The sequence below is a fragment of the Lampris incognitus genome, chromosome 17 (assembly GCF_029633865.1).
Source record: "Lampris incognitus isolate fLamInc1 chromosome 17, fLamInc1.hap2, whole genome shotgun sequence".
NCBI classification, from domain to species: Eukaryota; Metazoa; Chordata; class Actinopteri; order Lampriformes; family Lampridae; genus Lampris; species Lampris incognitus.
In genome coordinates, this window is record NC_079227.1 from 43,046,159 (window position 1) to 43,066,288 (window position 20,130).

The 20,130-nt window shown below is 48.4% G+C and overlaps 1 protein-coding gene across 1 annotated transcript in view; it reads left to right on the forward strand.

Moving 5' to 3' along the window:
- ryr2a (ryanodine receptor 2a (cardiac)) overlaps positions 1-20,130 on the forward strand; it is a 1,161,183-nt gene that overhangs the window by 130,091 nt on the left and 1,010,962 nt on the right. Inside the window, 1 exon segment of the mRNA XM_056296806.1 lies at positions 12,326-12,509. Coding sequence (XP_056152781.1) covers positions 12,326-12,509 — 184 coding nt within the window.

The following is a 20,130-nucleotide window of genomic DNA, read 5'->3' on the forward strand; positions in this document are numbered from 1 at the left end:
ATTCTGCCGACTGCAGACTTGTGGGGATGTGTGACTGTGGGAGGCCGTGTTATGAAGTGGGTATTACGTTCAGTCAGTGACCACACTGGGAGCCACGTTAAAACCTTTACTGAACCAACATCAACTCACGACACTTTTCACCTTGCCGTAATTCACACTGCCCCCTGCCCTTCTTAAAGGCACAGTAACTGCTAGTCCTTAGCCGTACAAGTCAGACTCGGGCATAACACTACCTAACCAGATATAACATTTTCTCCCCGCCACCCCCTTGATAAAGTAACATAACATATCAATCCCTACCCTAGATGTCCCTTAACCATTCGTAACATAGTCCCTGTGCCAGACAGGCGGAACCCTCACCCTCTGAGGGCAAGCAGGCTGGGGCGCATGGCCTGGTAATGGCAGTGGGTTACCATCCACCCGGTTTGGCTCCAGTCTGGGCTGCCAACTGAGAGCAGCAGCTGGGGACAGGAATGATGCAGGGATTGTAGGGGCTACAACCCTATGCAGTCAGTTTGAGTGCCAATGAGTCCCATCGTCCAGTCTGTAGGTAGCCGGTCCCAGCTACTAAGTCAACTGATGGGGCTCTGACCAGTATGACCGCAGCTTGTTTTGGCAGTGGGCGTGTTTGATCCTGACCCAGTCCCCCACAGACAGAGAGGGAGTTTGTACTTGGCGGGAGGCATTGAACCTCTGTTTCATCTGGTGCCTGTGAGCTTCGGACCTGAGCTCTGGCTTTCTGGAGCCTTGGGTTCTCGTGTGCAGTGGCTGGCTCCACTCTCAGGCAATCCAGTGGTTGCTTTAGTTCCCGCCCGATCATGAGCGGAGCTGGTGTCACCCCCGTGGTGGGGTGCTTGGATGCCTGGATGGTCAGGAGAGTTTGGCTGAGTGCAGTGCTGAGGTTTTCCCTTCCTCCAGACAGGCTCAAATTCCAATCTTGAGAGTTTTGTTCAGTCTTTCCACCCCTCCGTTACTGATGGGCCGCAGTGACAGGAACTCTGAGAACTCTGCCAATGCAAATTGGGGTTCATTGTCTGTCGTGATGACACTGGGCAGGCCCCAGCACCCAAACAGCTTGTCAAGGCGGTCGATGATGGTGTGTGAGGTGATGGAGCCCAGCTCGATGGCCTCTGGCCACTTTGAGTGAAGGTCATGCAGCACCAGCAAGTAGCGGGTGTGCGCGGGTGCCCCATGGAGCTCTCCACAGAGGTCGAACTGGATGTGCTCCCATGGCGCGGATGGCCACGGGGTTGGAATGAGGGGTGCTGTGGTAGGCTGGCCGATTTTCCTACTCAGAAGGCAGCAGGTGCAATTACGCACCAAGTCCTCTGCGTCAGAGTCTATGTGAGGCCACCCCATGGTGTCTAGGCAGCGCTGCTTCACCTTGACCACCCCCAGAGGCCCATCATGCGCCATTTGCAGCACTCTGGCCCTTACAGTTTCTGGTACAATGGCGCGGTGGCCACGGGAGAGGCACACCTCCCCCCAGCAGGAGAGCTCGTTGCGGACTTTATGGTAGGGGAGCAGCCTGTCATCCACCTTGGCAGGCCAGCCATCCTGGATGTAGGCATGAAGGGTTGTGAGTGTCTCATCCTCAGCTGAGGCCTGCTGCAGCTTGGCCAGGGTGACTACTGTGCTGAGGGGCCTATGCAGCATGTGGACACAGTCATCTTCACCGTCATCGTCATCCTCTGGCGTCGCCCCTCTTACCTCTTAGGCCAGAGAGATGGCTCGGGACAGGAGGTCGGCCACCGTATTGGTACGCCCTGGCATAAACTCGAGTCTGAAGTTGTACTGATTCAGTCTATCTGACAATCTCAGTAGTCTCATGGGCCTGTGCCCCAAACCTCGGGTCACCAGCAGAGCCATCAGCGCCTGATGATCTGTGCGGATAGTGAAAGCTGTGCTGTACAGGTAGACATGCCTGCGTTCACATGCCCATAGGCAGGCAAGAGCTTCCCTCTCCCCCACTGAGTACTTCTGCTCCACCGGAGTGAGTGCCTTTGAGGTGAAAGCCACTGGACGCTCTACCCCCTCATGGACCTGGGAGAGCACTGCACCAAGTGCCACCCCGGACGCATCACAGGTGACCATGGTGGGCGCAGTCAGGCTGAAATGGGCCAAAGTGGGCGGGGATGTGAGCTGCTGTTTGATGATGCCCACAGCCTCCCGGCATGCTGGGGTTCAGTCCCATACAGCATCCCTCCGTAGCAGCTAGCGGAGGGGGGCCGTTGAGTTGGAGTAGTGTGGCATGAAACAGAGGTAGTAGGTGACCATCCCCAGAAAAGAGGACAGCAGGGACAGTGACTGTGGGTCCGGCAGGGACAGAATGGCCTCCGTGTAGGACATGATTCGGGTGATACCCTCCTTGGAGAGCCGGAAACCCAGGAACTCTACCTCCTTGGCATTAAACACACACTTCTCAGTGTTCAGTGTCACCCCATGTTGCTTGAAGGGCTGGAAGACCTGTTCCAGGTGAGCATCGTGCAGTGTGGCGGAGGGTGCGTGTACTACCACGTCGTCCAGGTAGATGGCGACCCCCTGAATGCCAGCTAGGATGAGTGATATTATTTTCTGAAAACAGCTTGGGGCTGATGACCGCCTGAAAGCCATGCGCTTGTATCTGAAGACCTCCACATGTGAGACGAAAGCTGTGATGTCCATGCTGGCCAGTGCCAGGGCAACCTGCAGGTAGCCGTGGTGTAAATCCATTTTGCTGAAAACTGGAGCCATGGAAATGGCTAGTCACCTCCTCAGCTGTGGGGAGGGGGTATTTGTCTGGGATGATGGCTTTGTTGACGTCTGTCAGATCCACGCCGAGGCACAGTCCACCACCCCACTTCTTGGCTATCACCAGGTTGGACATCCAGGGTGAGGCATTGACTGGTTCAATGATGTCCTCCTTCATCAGGTGCTGTATCTCCTCTTCCACCCCATTCCGGAGGGCCAGGGGAATGCGTCGTAGTGGCTGGATTACTTGGCGGACCGATGAGTCCACAGTAGGCTGGTGCACAAACCCAGACATGCAGCCTAGTCCTCCGAACAGTTCAGGAGGTGGAGACCTGCAGGACATGCAGGCCCACAGCGTTAGTCAGTGTAAAGTCCAGGGCATGGAACAAGTCTAGCCCCATGATGTTATCCCCTTTCTGTGTGATGTAGAACCTGGTTTCAGGGACGTACTGGTGAGTATACTCCACGGGAAGGCAGACTACTCCCAACGTGGCGATGGGGGCGTAGCTGTAGCCCGACAGGGAGTTGGCTGCCGCTTCCAGGGGCACGTGTTGGAAGAGCCGGTCATATGTGGGTTTGTTCAGGAGTGACACCTTTACCCCCGTGTCAACAAGGAGCGGTATGTAGGCTCCGCCCACAAGGCATGTGCCGTGGCTGAATGAGGCCCACTGGCTCTGAACTGTGTTGATAGGAACTGCAGCAGCCTGTGAGTCTGCAGGGGGGGAGCGGCACCACCGTGAAAAGTGATTCATCTTGTTGCAGTTATGACAGCGCTTGCCCAGGGCAGGACATGATTTGTCCCGAGATACATGCTTTGTGGAGCCATGGTTAGTACAACGCTTGGGCCCACTCTCCCTAGAGCCCCTGTCTGCCACTGTTTGCACATCAAAACTGTCACTGTCCATGTCAGCTGCCCCTGCCGTCTCCTGGGCAACAGTAGGTACTTTAAGCAGAAATGCGTTTAAGCCATGAACTGCCAGTAGCAGTGACGTCATGGGCTCCTGCACAGCGCGAGAGAACTTGTACGCTTCCAGCAGAGCCGTTTCCAACTGCTTCCCAATCACTATAGCGTCAGATAATGTCATGGTGTCTGGTTCGAGTAACAGTCTTTCCCTCAGCTGAGCGCAAGACATTTTCTCTATTAGCTGATCAACTATAAGTCCATCCACCAAAGCCCCGAAGTCACAATGCTTTGCTAGCCCACGTAAGGCAGAGACGAACTGGCCCACTGACTCACCAGACTTCTGGGCTCTCTGGTGAAACTTAAACCGGTGCATGCATGGACTCCTTCCTGAGCTGAAATGGGACTGTAGCGCATTGGTAGCCACAGCATAGGTGTCATCCGCCACCGAGAGTGTAGCGAAAATACGTTGCACCTCCTGACCGAGGCAGTGCCGCAAGAGCACACACATTCTAGCTGCTGCTAAATCCGAATGCTCCAGAGCCAGTAAATAGTCATCAAACGACGATATCCATCGGTCCCAGGGAACAGCTGGGTCACCGAAATGGGTAGGAAAGGTGGCAGTGGTGATAGAATGAAGCCAGCCATCCTCGTTCACCAAATATTATGTTCAGTCAATGACCACACCGGGAGCCACATTTATAACTTTTACTTAACCAACATCAACTCAGGACACTTTCCACCTTGCCATAATTAACACGGCCCCTGCCCTTCTTAAAGGCACAGTAACTGCTAGTGCTTAACCATACAAGTCAGACTCGGGCATAACACTACCTAACCAGATATAACAGTGGGGACCGGTGCGAAAGCTCTGGCGTTATCCAAGAGCGTGGTCCGTTGATGGGCTGCAGACCAGGGAACTATGGTGTTGGGGACGAAATCCCCTGGGACCCGCAATGGCTGTCTGTAAACAACAGTTCAGCGAACGAGGACTTGAGGTCCTCCTTAGGGATGAAGCTCCACCACACCACCATGTACCACCCGCAGGCCAATGGGTTGTACGAGCAGTTTCATCGCTCTATGAAGGCTGCTCTTTGGGCCATCCTCAAGGATAGTAGCTGAGTCGACAAGCTCCCGTGGGTCATGCTGGGCCTCAGGACCACCCCTAAGGAAGATCTCCAGTCCTAATCCGCTGAACTGGTTTATGGACAGCCGCTGCAGGTCCCGGGGGATCTTGCCCCCAACACCAAGCATAGGTTCCTGCTCTGCAGCCCATCAACGGACCATGCTCCTGGATAACGCCAGAGCTCTCACACCGGTCCCCACTTTGCAACACGGCCTCCCACAGTCTCACATCTCCGCAAGTCTGTAGTCGGCAGAATATGTTTTCATCCTGCACGATGCCCACCGTGGAACCCTGCAGCCTCCCTACAATGCGCTGTTCCACATCCTGGAGATGGGGAACAAGCACTTTGTTGTGGAAATCAGCAACAAGGCAGAGCGCATTTCGGTGGATCGCCTCAAACTGGCTCACCTGGACTTGGACCGACCTGTTGGACTTTCCCAGCCCCCATGGCTGGGGCACCCTCCTACCCTGCCCCCACCCCCCAACAAGGCCCCTAAGGTTCCTCCACCCGCCATCCTACCCCATTGCCGCCACAGGGTCCGTAAGGCCCCTCCTGTAGGCACACCTGTTCAGCAAAGTCGTTGCGGCCGGGTCATCCACCCTTCTCCACGTTGACTTTTTTTTTATGGTGAATTCTGGGGGGACGTATGATATTTTTATTTTTTTTGTAATAGGACTACCAATAGGGAGCTCTTTAAATTTGAAAGCCTGCCCGAATTGTTTCCAAATCTTAATAGACTCACATATGACTTGGTTATCAGTAAATTTGGATTATGGTGAGGCCAAGGGAGTCCTGAGAAGTGAGTGCAAAAATACATGGGATATAGATGACATCTCAAATATTGCATTACATTACATTACAGTCATTTAGCCGACACTTTTATCCAAAGCGACTTACAATAAGTGCATCATTTAACGTAGGAAATCAGGAGAACTACTAGTCATCACAGGTCATAAGTGCATCTAAACAAGCATCTAAGAGCAAAACAAGTGCTAAAGTAAAAGCCCAAAAAATAGTTTTTTTTAAATGAGTGAATACAATAACTGCTAAGAGCAAGTAAAAGGGTAGTAGTTCTTGAAGAGGTGAGTTTCCAACCTGCGCCAAAAGATGGGCAGCGACTCCGCTGTCCTGAGATCAGTGGGGAGTTCATTCCACCTCTGTGGGGCCAGGACAGAAAAGAACCATGACTGGGTCAATCGGCAGCAGGGACCTCTGAATGATGGGGCAACCAGGCGTCCCGAGGCAGCAGAGTGAAGTGGTCAGGCGGGGGTGTAGGGCTTGACCATGGCCTGGAGATAGGAAGGAGCTGTTCCTTTCACTGCCCTGCAGGCTAGCACCAGAGTCTTAAACTGGATGCAATCAGCTACTGGGAGCTAGTGCAGGGACATGAGAAGGGGAGTTGTGTGGGAGAACTTAGGGTGGTTGAACACCAGACGAGCTGCAGCTTTCTGAACAAGCTCCAGAGGTCTGATGGCTGACGCCGGGGTGCCAGCAAGGAGGGAGTTGCCGTAGTCCAGCTGGGAGATGACCAGAGCCTGGATGAGCACCTGTGCCGTCTTGTCGGTGAGGAATGGGCGAATCCTCCTGATGTTATAGAGAAGATATCTGCAGGAGCGATCAACCGATGCAACGTTTGCAGCAAACAACAGTTGAACATCCAGGATCACACCCAGATTCCTCACAGTCCGAGCTGGCATCACCACGGTGTTGTCAATGGTGATGGCCAGGTCTGGGTGCGGGCAACCTTTCCCTGGGGTTAACATCAGCTCTGTCTTGTCCAGATTGAGCATCAGTTGGTGTGTTGCCATCCACTCTGAGATGTCAGTCAAGCACGCAGCAATGCGTGTCTCCACTTGTGTGCCAAAGGGAAGGAAGTACTAGATCAGCTGGGTGTCATCGGCATAACAATGGTAAGAGAAGTCATGCAAGTGAATAACATAACCTAGGGATGTCGTGTACAGGGAGAACAGGAGAGGACCCAGAACTGAACCTTGTGGAGTGCCTGTAGTCAGTCTGCGAGGCTCTGACACAGATCCCCTCTATGTCATCTGGTAGGAGCGACACGTCAGGTAGGATGCAACCATTGAGAGTGCAGAGCCTGTGACACCCAGCTGCTCGAGGGTAGAGAGAAGGATCTGTTGGTTCACTGTGTTGAACGCAGTTGACGGGTCCAGGAGTATCAGGACAGAGGAGAGAGTTTGCTCTTGCAGCATGCAGCGATTCTGTCACTGCAAGGAAGGCCGTCTCTGTCGAGTGACCCACCTTGAACCCAGACTGGTTGGGGTCCAGGAGGTTGTTCTGGTGGCGGTACAAATAAATTTGTTTAAATACAGTACGTTTGAGGGTTTTGGATAGAAAGGGTAGAAGGGAAACCGGCCTGTAGTTTTTGACATCAGAGGGGTTAAGTGACGGTTTCTTGAGAAGGGGGTTGACTCTAGCAGTCCTGAAGGCAGATGGAAAGCATCCTGCCTGGAGGGAGGTGTTGATGAGGTGGGTTAGAAAGGGAAAGAGTTCAGGTGCTATAGTCGGGGGAGAGGGGAGCGAAGTGGGATAGGGTGGGACATGGAGAGGTGAGTGAGGGTGCAGAGGATGGGATAGTGCAAGGAGCACTAACCGGGTGGTGAGAAAAGGAGGCTCTGATGTCGTTTACCTTCTTGTCGAAGAAGTTAGCGAAGTCATCAGGGAGAAGGGAGTCTTAACCATCGGCTAACCAACATGAAATTTTGGTGCTGGTGAACTTAGACTGCCAAAAGGTCAGTGCCCTTACATTACAGGACCAGTAATATTGCTAAAAACTTGGTAAGGCCATTCCACCATCTTAACGGGGTTCCTGAAGGACCACTTTGCGTATCCGAGGCATTTTTTTTCATTCCAAATAAACGATGAAATACATTTATCTAGTGAAGAGAAGATTTAAAAAAAAATATAAACTGATATAGATTGAAAGAGGTTTTTAACTGCATTAATACGGCCTGTGAGAGATAGAGGGAGCCCAGACCAGCTCCAGATCTAGTTTAGTACAGCCTAGCAGAGTTAGAAAGTTGTGTTTAAAAAGACCATTATATCTCCATGTTACAACAACACCAAGATAAGTAAATTTGTTAGGTGAAATCTTGAATGGAAGAACTAAGCGGACATTAATCTGCCACTTAGTTAATTGAGATTAGTTCACTTTTATGTAAATTGAGTTTATATCAGGAAAATTTTCAAAATCCTTCAAAAATGTCAAGATCTTAGGAATGCAGATTAAGGGGTCAGATAAAAAAATCAATAGGTCATCAGCAAAAAGTGATACCTTATGTTCCTGGTCTCTATGAATACCACGGATGTTGTGGTTGTTACGCAGGGCTATGTCAAGAGGTTGTATTGCTATCGCAAAGAGCACGGGGCTTAAAGAGCACCCCTATTCCTCTGTGTAACTAGAAAAAGGAAAAGATTGCATCACTTGTATGTATTGAGGCCTTTGGGGACAAGTACAATAATCTGGCCCAGGATATACATGTATCACCGAAACCAAATTTTTGCAAAGTAAATAAAAGAGTTAGTCCCACTCCACCCAGTTGAAAACCTTTTCCGCTTCAAATGATACTGCCACCTCTGGGGTCTGAGAAGGCTTAGAATGAAGAATGTTAAAAAGATGATGAAGATTTAAATAAGATTTTAAAAAAGAGTGTCGGGTCTGGGAAAATTAAAACTGGATGCACTGTCTCTAAATGGTAAGCTAAGCCTTTAGCCAGTATCTCCACACAAGTATTAAGTAGCGAGATAGGTCAGTAAGAGGCACAATCAAGGGGGTTCTTGCCCTTTTTGAGAAACATAGAAACTGAGGCCTAACATAATGATGGAGGGAAAGAGTGAGTGCTGAATGATTCACCAAACATTTCGGCCAATGGTGGGGAAATTAGTTTTGAAAATTTCTGATAAAATTCGATTGGGAAAATGTCTGGCCTCGGAGACTCGCCACTCTGTATGATTCAAATGGCTTACATCATTTGAATTTCAGAGAAGGGCTCCTCAAGTCTATCTTTAGCATTCACATCAATGGAGGGGACCTCAAGTTTTTGTAAAAGAAAGAATCAATTAATGACTGATCTACAGGGGGTCACAAGGATAAAGTTTTGAATAAAAATTACGAAATATATTATTTTTTTTATCATGGTCAGTAGTGACTATACCCAATTGAGTATGAATTTCTACTATGGTTTAACGAACTGATGCTTGGCGAAGATTATGTGCAAGAATTCTACCGCATTTCTCCCGGTTCATAATTATTGGAGCACGATTTCAAAAGAGGCGTCCTGCGTGTCTGATTGACAAAACTTCAAATTCCCGGTCGTTGCCCCCCCCCCGCTGATCCGGGGAGGAATGCAGACTACCACATGCCTCCTCCGATACATGTGGAGTTATCACCAGCCGCATCTTTTCACCTGACAGTGAGGAGTTTCACCAGGGGGATGTAGCGCGTGGAAGGATCACGCTGCCCCCCCCAGTTCCCCCTCCTGACTAAACCGGCGCCCCGACCGACTAGAGGAGGCGCTAGTGCAGCGACCAGGACACATACCCACATCTGGCTTCCAACTCGCAGACACGGCCAATTGTGTCTGTAGGGACACCCGACCAAGCTGGAGGTAACATGGGGATTCAAACTGGCGATCCCTGTGTTGGTAGGCAATGGAATAGACCGCTACGCTACCCAGACGCCCGGCAGATGCATATTTAAAAGACTCGATCTCTCACCTGTGATTGGTTATTTAGTATTGACACAGACTGATGAAATTAAGTCATTTCTAGAGTTTATACTGATTTGATAATAACACGTGATAAGGGCCAGTGAACTAGAATAATCTCCAAGTTTGAAGCGAATGGATTATGAGGTATAATGCAAGGTAGTTGTTGTGATAGAATTTTTGTTAAGCTCCATTTAAGTGATGAAAAAGATCATTTAAAGGGACAAAATGTTGCAAAGTCCAAGCATTCAATGGCCTCCTTTGCATTTGCAATGGATTTGGAAAGAGTGGACAGGGTGTATTTTTTTTTTTTTTTGTGACTCATCCGCTGGTGTTACAGTCCCTTAAGCCTTACTATTAAGACTACTATTTAGGTTGTGCAGCAACTTGGAGCTGGAACAAGCCGGAACGAGCCGGAACGAGGCAAACAAGGAAGTCTTGTGACATTCCAATACAAACAACGTGTTGTCTGTGCTTGGAGTTTTGGTGACTGGCAATGTCTAAAAGGAGATTAGTGACTGCTCAGAGAAATCAATGAGTCATATACTGCCCAGTGTACTAGATTCTTTGTAAAACTATTAAAATGAAGTTTCATAAAACTAAATTAAATGTCTCCAGTGTACAGAGCCAACAAGCCATCAAACACTTTTTCAATCTGACCGGCTTCCCTAATGTAATTGGTGCCATATGGTGGCGCACTCTTGCTTATTAAAGCTCCATCTGCCGACACCTCTGGCTGCCATCTCTCACATGAGAATCATATTTTTGGGTGTTCTGATGTGCCTTATATGGCATTTCTGAGGCAGGGCCATTATGTCCGTTCATGATAAATAGGTTGCATGAAGGTGCTGCCAGTTTATGAATTGTTGGTATTTATCAACATGCGTACATGGGTATTATTGCCTTTGAAAACTCAATAAATATGGCGGCAGCTGTAAGTTCATAAAATTACACAAGAAAATTTACATATACATTTACAGACATATTGATAAATGAGGCCTAATATGTGTAAAGAGTCATAGGGCATGAAGGTAGTTGATCATTTTCCTTCTCATTCATCAAGGTACTTAACCACAAATTCTTTTATTATTCATTTGTACTGATGTGTACGCTTGAAAAGAGAGATTAATCAATTTTTCGGGAATCCAACTTGTTGGGATATTTGATGGAAATTTATGAAAACCTGAGACCGCATGCATAAGATATGTAAAAACTGCTCACTTCCACTTGTATGCAATCGAAATTCATTAAAATGATCATTAGATTTATTTGGTAAAAGGCAAAAAAAAAACAAAGTTGCAAATGATATGAAATGCCTAGAATGACTAATAAGCGACTGGAAAGGCCCATGATTGCTCATTTGCTTAATATTTGCTTAATATCCATCCATTATCCAAACTGCTTATCCTGCTCTCAGGGTCGCAAGGATGCTGGAGCCTATCCCAGCAGTCATTGGGCGGCAGGAAGGGAGACATCCTGGACAGGCTGCCAGGCCATCACAGTATTTGCTTAATATTTCATCCCACCACAGGCCTGTGTTAAAGAGGCGTTAAAAAACCTGGCTGATCAAATTACATACATGGAAATATCCAGAGTCTCCTCTCATTATCCTTGGGGGTTTTAACAGAGCAAACCTCAGCCATTAACTGCCAAAATACAGACAGCATGTTAAACGTCCCACCAGCGACAAAAACACTCTGGATCATTGCTACACAAAATTAAAGGACGCCTATCGCTCTGTCCCCTGTGCAGCCCTGGGCCTCTCTGATCACTGTCTGATTCATCTTATCCCAACCTACAGGCAGAAACTAAAACCTGCAAAGCCTGTGGTTAAAACTGTGAGGAAATGGACCATTGAGTCAAAACTGGAGCTCCAGGCCTGCCTTGACTGCATTGACTGGAGTGTTTTTTAGGCTGAGGTGGGAAAAATTGTTAAGTCCAGGTAGCGTGGCGGTCTATTCCATTGCCTACCAACATGGGGATCGCTGGTTCGAATCCTCATGTTGCCTCCGGCTTGGTCGGGCGTCCCTCCAGACACAAGTGGCCGTGTCTGCAGGTGGGAAGCCGGATGTGGGTACTATGTGTCCTGGTCGCTGCACTAGCGCCTCCTCTGGCCGGTCGGGGCGCCTGTTTGGGGGGGGGGGGACTGGGGGGAATAGCGTGATCCTCCCTCGCACTGCGTCCCCCTGGTGAAACTCCTCATGGTCAGGTGAAAAGAAGCGGCTGGTGACTCCACATGTATGGGAGGAGGCATGTGGCAGTCTGCAGCCCTCCCCGGATCAGCAGAGGGGGTGGAGCAGAGACCGGGACGGCTCGGAAGAGTGGGGTAACTGGCCAAGTACAATTGGAAGAAAAAGGGGGAAAAAATCAAATAAAAAAGTAAAGAGAAGAAAAATAAGGTCACCTGAATGTACTTCCAGTTGTGAAAGGATCAGTAATAAAGCACCAATATAACGACATGGCGGGATGGAAACCTGCTGCCTCTGACCACGTGATGAACACAGCAGCACATGTTACTTTAAGACGTTCACATGTTAACACTCATATTACTAGATGAGGCCTATTGTGGCTGTTTTTGTTCATTGATTCCAGATCATTGCAGTTATTTAAGCTTTGGCAAGAGACAGTTTTGTTCGGTTCTTCATACTTCCTTAAAAGATTTAAATTAATAAGAAATGTGCTGAAAATATTGAAATGAACCGCATTGTAAAAGTACTTGCTATACTCTGGCCTGCTTCCAGTTACAGAGTAGTGACCTGAGGTGGATGTTGAGCTATAAAGAGTGTTGACATAAGACTGAGGGGCTGACACACGTGTACATCTGACCTTCTCTCCATCAGGGTTCTCAACACGCTCAGTAACAAGAGCAGCACCTCGACTCCTGACCTGCCGATCGAGTCTGTCAGTCTGAGCCTGCAGGACCTGATTGGCTACTTCCACCCACCTGATGAACACCTGGAACACGAGGACAGACAGAACAGACTGAGAGCTCTGAAGAACCGGCAAAATCTCTTCCAAGAGGAGGTAGGGGCACCATTACAGTACACACCAGTGTGTGTTGTGTGTCTGTGTGAGTGATGATAAGACATGACCTGAACGACGCCCTTCTGAGGCCAAGACGTTACTGGAGATGCATACAGCTGTTTCTCTGACTATGATGCCTCCATTTTGGTGAAGACTGGGGCCAGGGTCTTCGTAGACTAATGGGAACACTTCATCAGCCTTGCCCCGGGGACTCAGCTGGTGTTAAGTGTTCAAAACAGTCTTTTAGTCTGAAGGACCACTGAGACCGGCTCACAGGTGTGACACGACTGGAAATACTACTACGCATAAATTTAAATGCCGAAATATATACTCTATTGTACATATATTTCTAAAATGTAAGGTGTGTGTGTGTGTGTGTGTGTGTGTGTGTGTGTGTGTGTGGTGCAGGGTTTTTGTCAAGCTAAATGGAAAAAAAGTGAAACAGAAAGAGAAGTGGGTATACCCATGTCTATACCTAGAGGGTCTATACCCTCTGCCCTCTACATGACAACCATTGAAGTTACGGCATTTTCACTAATAATGGCTGATAAAAAAACAGTGAAAAAAGAAAACCCTTTTTTCACTATAAAGCTCTGCAACATGCAGGTGCCCTGCAGCCAAAACCCTCAGCACAGAGTCCCAGAAACATGCACCGTGCCCTGCAGCCAAAACCCTCAGCACAGAGTCACAGAAACATGCACCGTGCCCTGTAGCCAAAACCCTCAGCACAGAGTCACAGAAACATGCACCGTGCCCTGCAGCCAAAACCCTCAGCACAGAGTCACAGAAACATGCACCGTGCCCTGCAGCCAAAACCCTCAGCACAGAGTCACAGAAACATGCACCGTGCCCTGCAGCCAAAACCCTCAGCACAGAGTCACAGAAAGGTGAATCAGTTCATCTGGACACAACGTTTATTGAGAGAAATGTTTCATCATCATCTAAGTGACCTCTTCAGTCTCACCTGACTGCAGGTACCCCACCCTTATAAACAATACAGTGACTGCAGGTGTCCCCACCCTTATAAACAATACAGTGACTGCAGGTACCCCACCCTTATAAACAATACAGGGACTGCAGGCAGTGTTAATTTTGACAAGAATTTTAAATTAAGTCTTAGTCTTAGTCGCTTACTGAAAATTGTAGTAGGTTTAAAGTCACATTTTAGTCTTTTTGTTTTGCTCTGTTTTAGTCAAGATTTCGTCAGTGGACCTCTGTTTTAATTGAACAGAACAACCTCCTGGACCCCAACCAGTCTGGGTTCAAGGTGGGTCACTCGACAGAGACAGCCTTCCTTGCAGTGACAGAATCGCTGCACTCTGCGAGAGCAAACTCTCTCTCCTCTGTCCTGATACTCCTGGACCTGTCAGCTGCGTTCGACACACTGAACCACCAGATCCTCCTCTCTACCCTCGAGGGGCTGGGTGTCACAGGCTCTGCACTCTCAATGTTTGCAACCTACCTGACGGGTCACCCTACCAGGTGACATGGAGGGGATCTTTGTCGGAGCCTTGCAGACTGACTACAGGCACTCCACAAGGTTCGATTCTGGGTCCTCTCCTTTTCTCCCTCTACAAGACATCCCTGGGTTCTGTTATTCGCTCGCATGGCTTCTCTTACCATTGTTATGCCGATGACACCCAGCTGATCTGGTCCTTTCCTCCCTCTGACACACAAGTAGACACACGCATTGCTGCGTGCTTGACTGACATCTCAGAGTGGATGGCGACACACCACCTGAAGCTCAGTCTGGACAAGACAGAGCTGATGTTTCCCGGGGAAAGGTTGCCCACACCGAGACCTGGCCATCACCATTGACAACACCATGGTGACGCCAACTCGGACTGTGAGGAATCTGGGTGTGATCCTGGACGACCAACTGTCGTTTGCTGCAAACGTTGCATCGGTTGCTTGCTCCTGCAGATTTCTCCTCTATAACATCAGGAGGATTCGCGCATTCCTCACCGACGAGATGTCACAGGTGCTCATCCAGGCTCTGGTCATCTCCCGGCTGGTCTACGGCAACTCCCTCCTTGCTGGCGCCCCGGTGTCGGCCATCAAACCTCTGGAGCTTGTTCAGAAAGCTGCAGCTCGTCTGGTGTTCAACCACCCTAAGTTCTCCCACACAACTCCCCTTCTCCTGTCCCTACACCGGCTCCCAGTAGCTTCTCGCATCCAGTTTAAGACTCTGGTGCTAGCCTACAGGGCAGTGAAAGGAACAGCTCCTTCCTATCTCCAGGCCATGGTCAAGCCCTACACTCCCGCCCAACCAATTCGCTCTGCTGCCTCGGGACGCCTGGTTGCCCCGTCGCTCAGAGGCCCCTGCTGCCGATCGACCCAGTCACGGCTCTTTTCTGTCCTGGCCCCACCGTGGTGGAATGAACTCCCCACTGATGTCAGGACAGCGGAGTCGTTGCCCATCTTTTGGTGTAGATTGAAAACTCACCTCTTCAAGAACTACTACCCTGTTACTTGTTCTTAGCACTTATGTATTCACTCATTTAAAAAAAAAATCTCTTTCTTGCGCTTTTACTTTAGCACTGGTTTTGCTCGTAGATAATTGTTTAGAGAGAAGATGCACTTATGACCTCTGATGACTAGTAGTTCTCCTGATTTCTTACGTTAAATTATGCACTTATTGTAAGTCGCTTTGGATAAAAGCGTTGGCTAAATGACTGTAATGTAATGTAATTTTAGTCTAATTTTAGTCAATGTTTTAGTCATAATTATCATGATACTATACGGTACTGATTTTGCTGAAGGACATTCTAGCTATAAAAAATCATTTTAGAAGTAAGCACACCTTGAAATATGTGTTTAATTATCTAGGGTGAGAATGTGTTTTACTGACTTGCGCGGGCATGAACCGAGCAGGGACAAACCATCCAATGAGAAGGACGCATGAAGGCAATGAGAATTTGCACTTGGACTTGCAGATTCATGCATGCAAGTGATTGATTAACAAGAAAAACAACCAATGTTTTGAACTGTACAGTGTAATCTAGGTGTTCTCTTGTCTGCTGAAAGAGGGCATGGAATTTCGTCTGTTTTTTTCTCGTCAGTGCATAATGATTTAAGATTGCGTCGTAATTTGTATTGTAAAATATTTTTTCATTTACGTTGTTGTTACAATTAAGTCATGAAGTAAAAGGTCAACGAAATATTTTTGTCAAAATTTTCGTTGACAAAATTAACACTGACTGCAGGTGTCCCCACCCTTATAAACAATACAGTGACTGCAGGTATCCCCATCCTTATAAACAATACGGCTGCATAACCATCCAAACCAACGACCAGTTTCATATGCAAATATGGATGTGACCTTTAACTAGAGTTAGAATGGCCATGTGTACTATTCAGGGGATGATACAGGGATGATAAAGGGGATGATACGGGGATGGTACAGATGGGATCATACAGGGGATGGTACAGGGGATGGTACACTGATGCTAGAGGTGACGGCACAGGGATGGTGCAGATGGGATGATACAGGGGATGGTACAGGGGATGGTACAGTGATGCTAGAGGGGACGGTACAGGGATGGTGCAGATAGGATGATACATAGGATAATACAGGTGATGGTACAGGGGATGGTACAGTGGAAGATACAGGGGATGATACTGGGTATCATACAGATGGGATGATTCAGGTGGTGATACAGGGGATGATACAGAGGATGATACAGGGATGGTACAGGGGATGGTACAGTGATGCTAGAGGGGACGGTACGGGGATGGTGCAGATGAGATGATACAGGGGATAATACAGGTGATGGTACAGGGGATGGTACAGTGGATGATACAGGGGATGCTACTGGGTATCATACAGATGGGATCATACAGGTGGTGATATGGGGATGATACAGTGGATGATACAGGGGATGGTACAGGGGATGAGACGGGATGGTACAGATGGGATGATACAGAGGATGGTACAGGGGATTATACAGGGATGATACAGGGGATGGTACAGATGGGATGATACAGGGGATGATACAGCAGACTACAGGGATGGTACAGAGGGGATGATACAGGAGATGATACTGATGGGATGATACAGAGGATGTAGAGGGGATGATACAGGGATGATACAGGGGATGATACTGATGGGATAATACAGGGGATGGTAGTGATGGGATGATACAGGGGATGATACAGGGGATGGTACAGGGGATGATAGTGATGGGATGATACAGGACAGGGGATGATACAGGGGATGCTACAGGGGATGATAGTGATGGGAGGATACAGGGGATGGTACAGGGGATGATACGGAGGATGATACAGAGGATGATAGTGACGGGATGATACAGGGGATTATACAGAGGATGCTACAGGGGATGATAGTGATGGGATGATACAGGGGATGATACAGGGATGTAGGGGTATGATACAGGAGATGGTACAGGGGATTATACACGGGATGATACAGAGGATGATACAGGACAATACAGGGGATGGTACAGAGGATGATACAGTGATGGTACAGATGGGATGATACAGGGGATGATACAGTGATGCTAGAGGGATGGTGCAGATGGGATGATACAGGGGATGAGAGTGATGGGATGATACAAGGGATGATACAGGGGATGATACAGGGATGATACGGGATGGTAGAGGGGATTATACGGGGTGATACAGCATACAGTACAGGGATGGTACAGGTGGGATGATACAGGGGATGGTACAGGGGGTAATACAGGGGATTATACAGGGATGCTACAGGGGATGATAGTGATGGGAGGATACAGGGGACGATACAGGGGATGGTACAGGGGATGATACGGAGGATGATACAGAGGATGATAGTGATGGGATGATACGGGATGATACGGGATGATACGGGATTATACAGAGGATGCTACAGGGGATGATAGTGATGGGATGATACAGGGGATGATACAGAGATGTAGGGGTATGATACAGGAGATGGTACAGGGGATTATACACGGGATGATACAGAGGATGATACAGGACAATACAGGGGATGGTACAGGGGATGATAGAGAGGATGATACAGGGATGGTACAGATGGGATGATACAGGGGATGATACAGTGATGCTAGAGGGATGGTGCAGATGGGATGATACAGGGGATGAGAGTGATGGGATGATACAAGGGATGACACGGGGGATGATACAGGGATGATACGGGATGGTAGAGGGGATTATACAGGGGGTGATACAGCATACAGTACAGGGATGGTACAGATGGGATGATATAGGGGATGATACAGCAGACTACAGGGATGGTACAGAGGGGATGATACAGGAGATGATACTGATGGGATGATACAGGGGATGGTACAGAGGATGTAGAGGGGATGATACGGGGATGATACAGGGGATGATACAGGGGATTATACAGGGGATGGTACAGGGGATGATACAGAGGATGATACAGAGGATGATAGTGATGGGATGATACAGGGGATGATACCGGGGATGCTACAGGGGATGATAGTGATGGGATGATACAAGGGATGATACAGGGGGTGTAGAGGGGATGATACAGGGATGATACAGGGGATTATACAGGGGATGATACAGCATACTGTACAGGGATGGTACAGGTGGGATGATACAGGGATGATACAGGGGATCGTACAGATGGGATGATACAGAGGATGATACAGGGGATGATACAGGGGATGATACAGGGATGATACAGGGATGGTACAGGGGATGATACAGGGGATGATACGGGATGATACAGGGATGATACAGGGGGTGGTACATCGGATTATACAGGGGATGGTACAGGGGATAATACAGGGGATGATAGTGATGGGATGATACAGGGGATGCTACAGGGGATGATACAGGAGATGGTACAGAGGATGATACAGATGATGATACAGGGGATGGTACAGGGGATGATAGTGATGGGATGATACAGGGGATGATACGGGATGATACAGGGATGATACATGTGATTGTACAGGGGATGGTACAGGGGATGATACAGAGGATGACACGGGATGATAGTGATGGGATGATACAGGGGATAATACAGGGGATGTAGAGGGGATGATACAGGAGATGGTACAGGGGATTATACAGGGCACGATACAGGGGATGGTACATGGGATTATACAGGGGATGGTACAGGGGATGATACAGGGGATGATAGTGATGGGATGATACAGGGGATGCTACAGGGGATGATACAGGAGATGGTACAGGGGATTATACAGGGGATGATACAGATGATGATACAGGGGCTGGTACAGGGAATGATAGTGATGGGATGATACAGGGGATGATACGTGATGATACAGGGATGATACAGGGGATGGTACATGGGATTATACAGGGGATGGTACAGGGGATGATACAGAGGATGACACGGGATGATAGTGATGGGATGATACAGGGGATGATACAGGGGATGTAGAGGGGATGATACAGGAGATGTACAGGGGATTATACAGGGCACGATACAGGGGATGATACAGGGATGATACAGGGGATGGTACAGGGTATGATAGTGAAAGGATGATACAGGGATGATACAGGGGATGGTACATGGGATTATACAGGGGATGGTACAGGGGATGATACAGAGGATGATACAGAGGATGACACAGGGGATAATAGTGATGGGATGATACAGGGGATGATACAGGGGTTTTAGAGGGGATGATACAGGAGATGGTACAGGGGATTATACAGGGGATGATACAGATGATGATACAGGGGATGATACAGAGGATGATACAGTGGATGGTACAGATGGGATGATACAGGGGATGTAGAGAGGATGTAGAGGGGATGATACAGGGTATAATACAGGGGATGGTACAGGGGATTATACAGGGATGGTACAGGGGATGGTACAGGGGATGATAGAGAGGATGATACAGGATGATACAGGGGATGGTACAAATATGATAAATAGGTCACAACAGACTATGTGGAAATTTGACTATTTGAAATGGTTTCACTTTGATCAAAACACTATCCACAATACTTCACAATTCCAACAATGATATTATCTTGGACATTGGACCCTGTTTCAGCTACCCATATTTAAAGGAATACAACAATCGATTTTATTTTGTATTCTATTTATCACATATTTGCGTAAAGACATTTGCATATTATTTTTCTTTGAACAGAGTCTATTTAACTCAATGGTTTTGAACTTGGTATCAAAAATTATTTAAATTAGTATTTAGTTTATATTCCAAATTGACATAATGGGCAATTTATATGAAGGCTTTCAAGGTGTGTTATGTCTCTCTACACCCCATCCAACCCTGAGCGTATCCTGCTCACCCTCTCACGCTCTGTCACCCCATCCCACCCTAAACTTATCCTGCTCACCCTCTCACGCTCTCTCACCCAACCCACCCCGAGCTTATCCTGCTCATCCTCTCATGCTCTCTCACACATCCCACCCTGAGCTTATCCTGCTCACCCTCTCACGTTCTGTCACCCCACCCCACCCCGAGCTTATCCTGCTCACCCTTTCATGCTTTCTCACCCATCCCTCCCTGAGCGTATCCTGCTCACCCTCTCATGCTCTCTCACCCATCCCACCCTGAGCTTACCCTGCTCACCCTCTCACACTCTTTCACCACGTTTCTGCCTTTGTCCCACTCACATTGTGTCT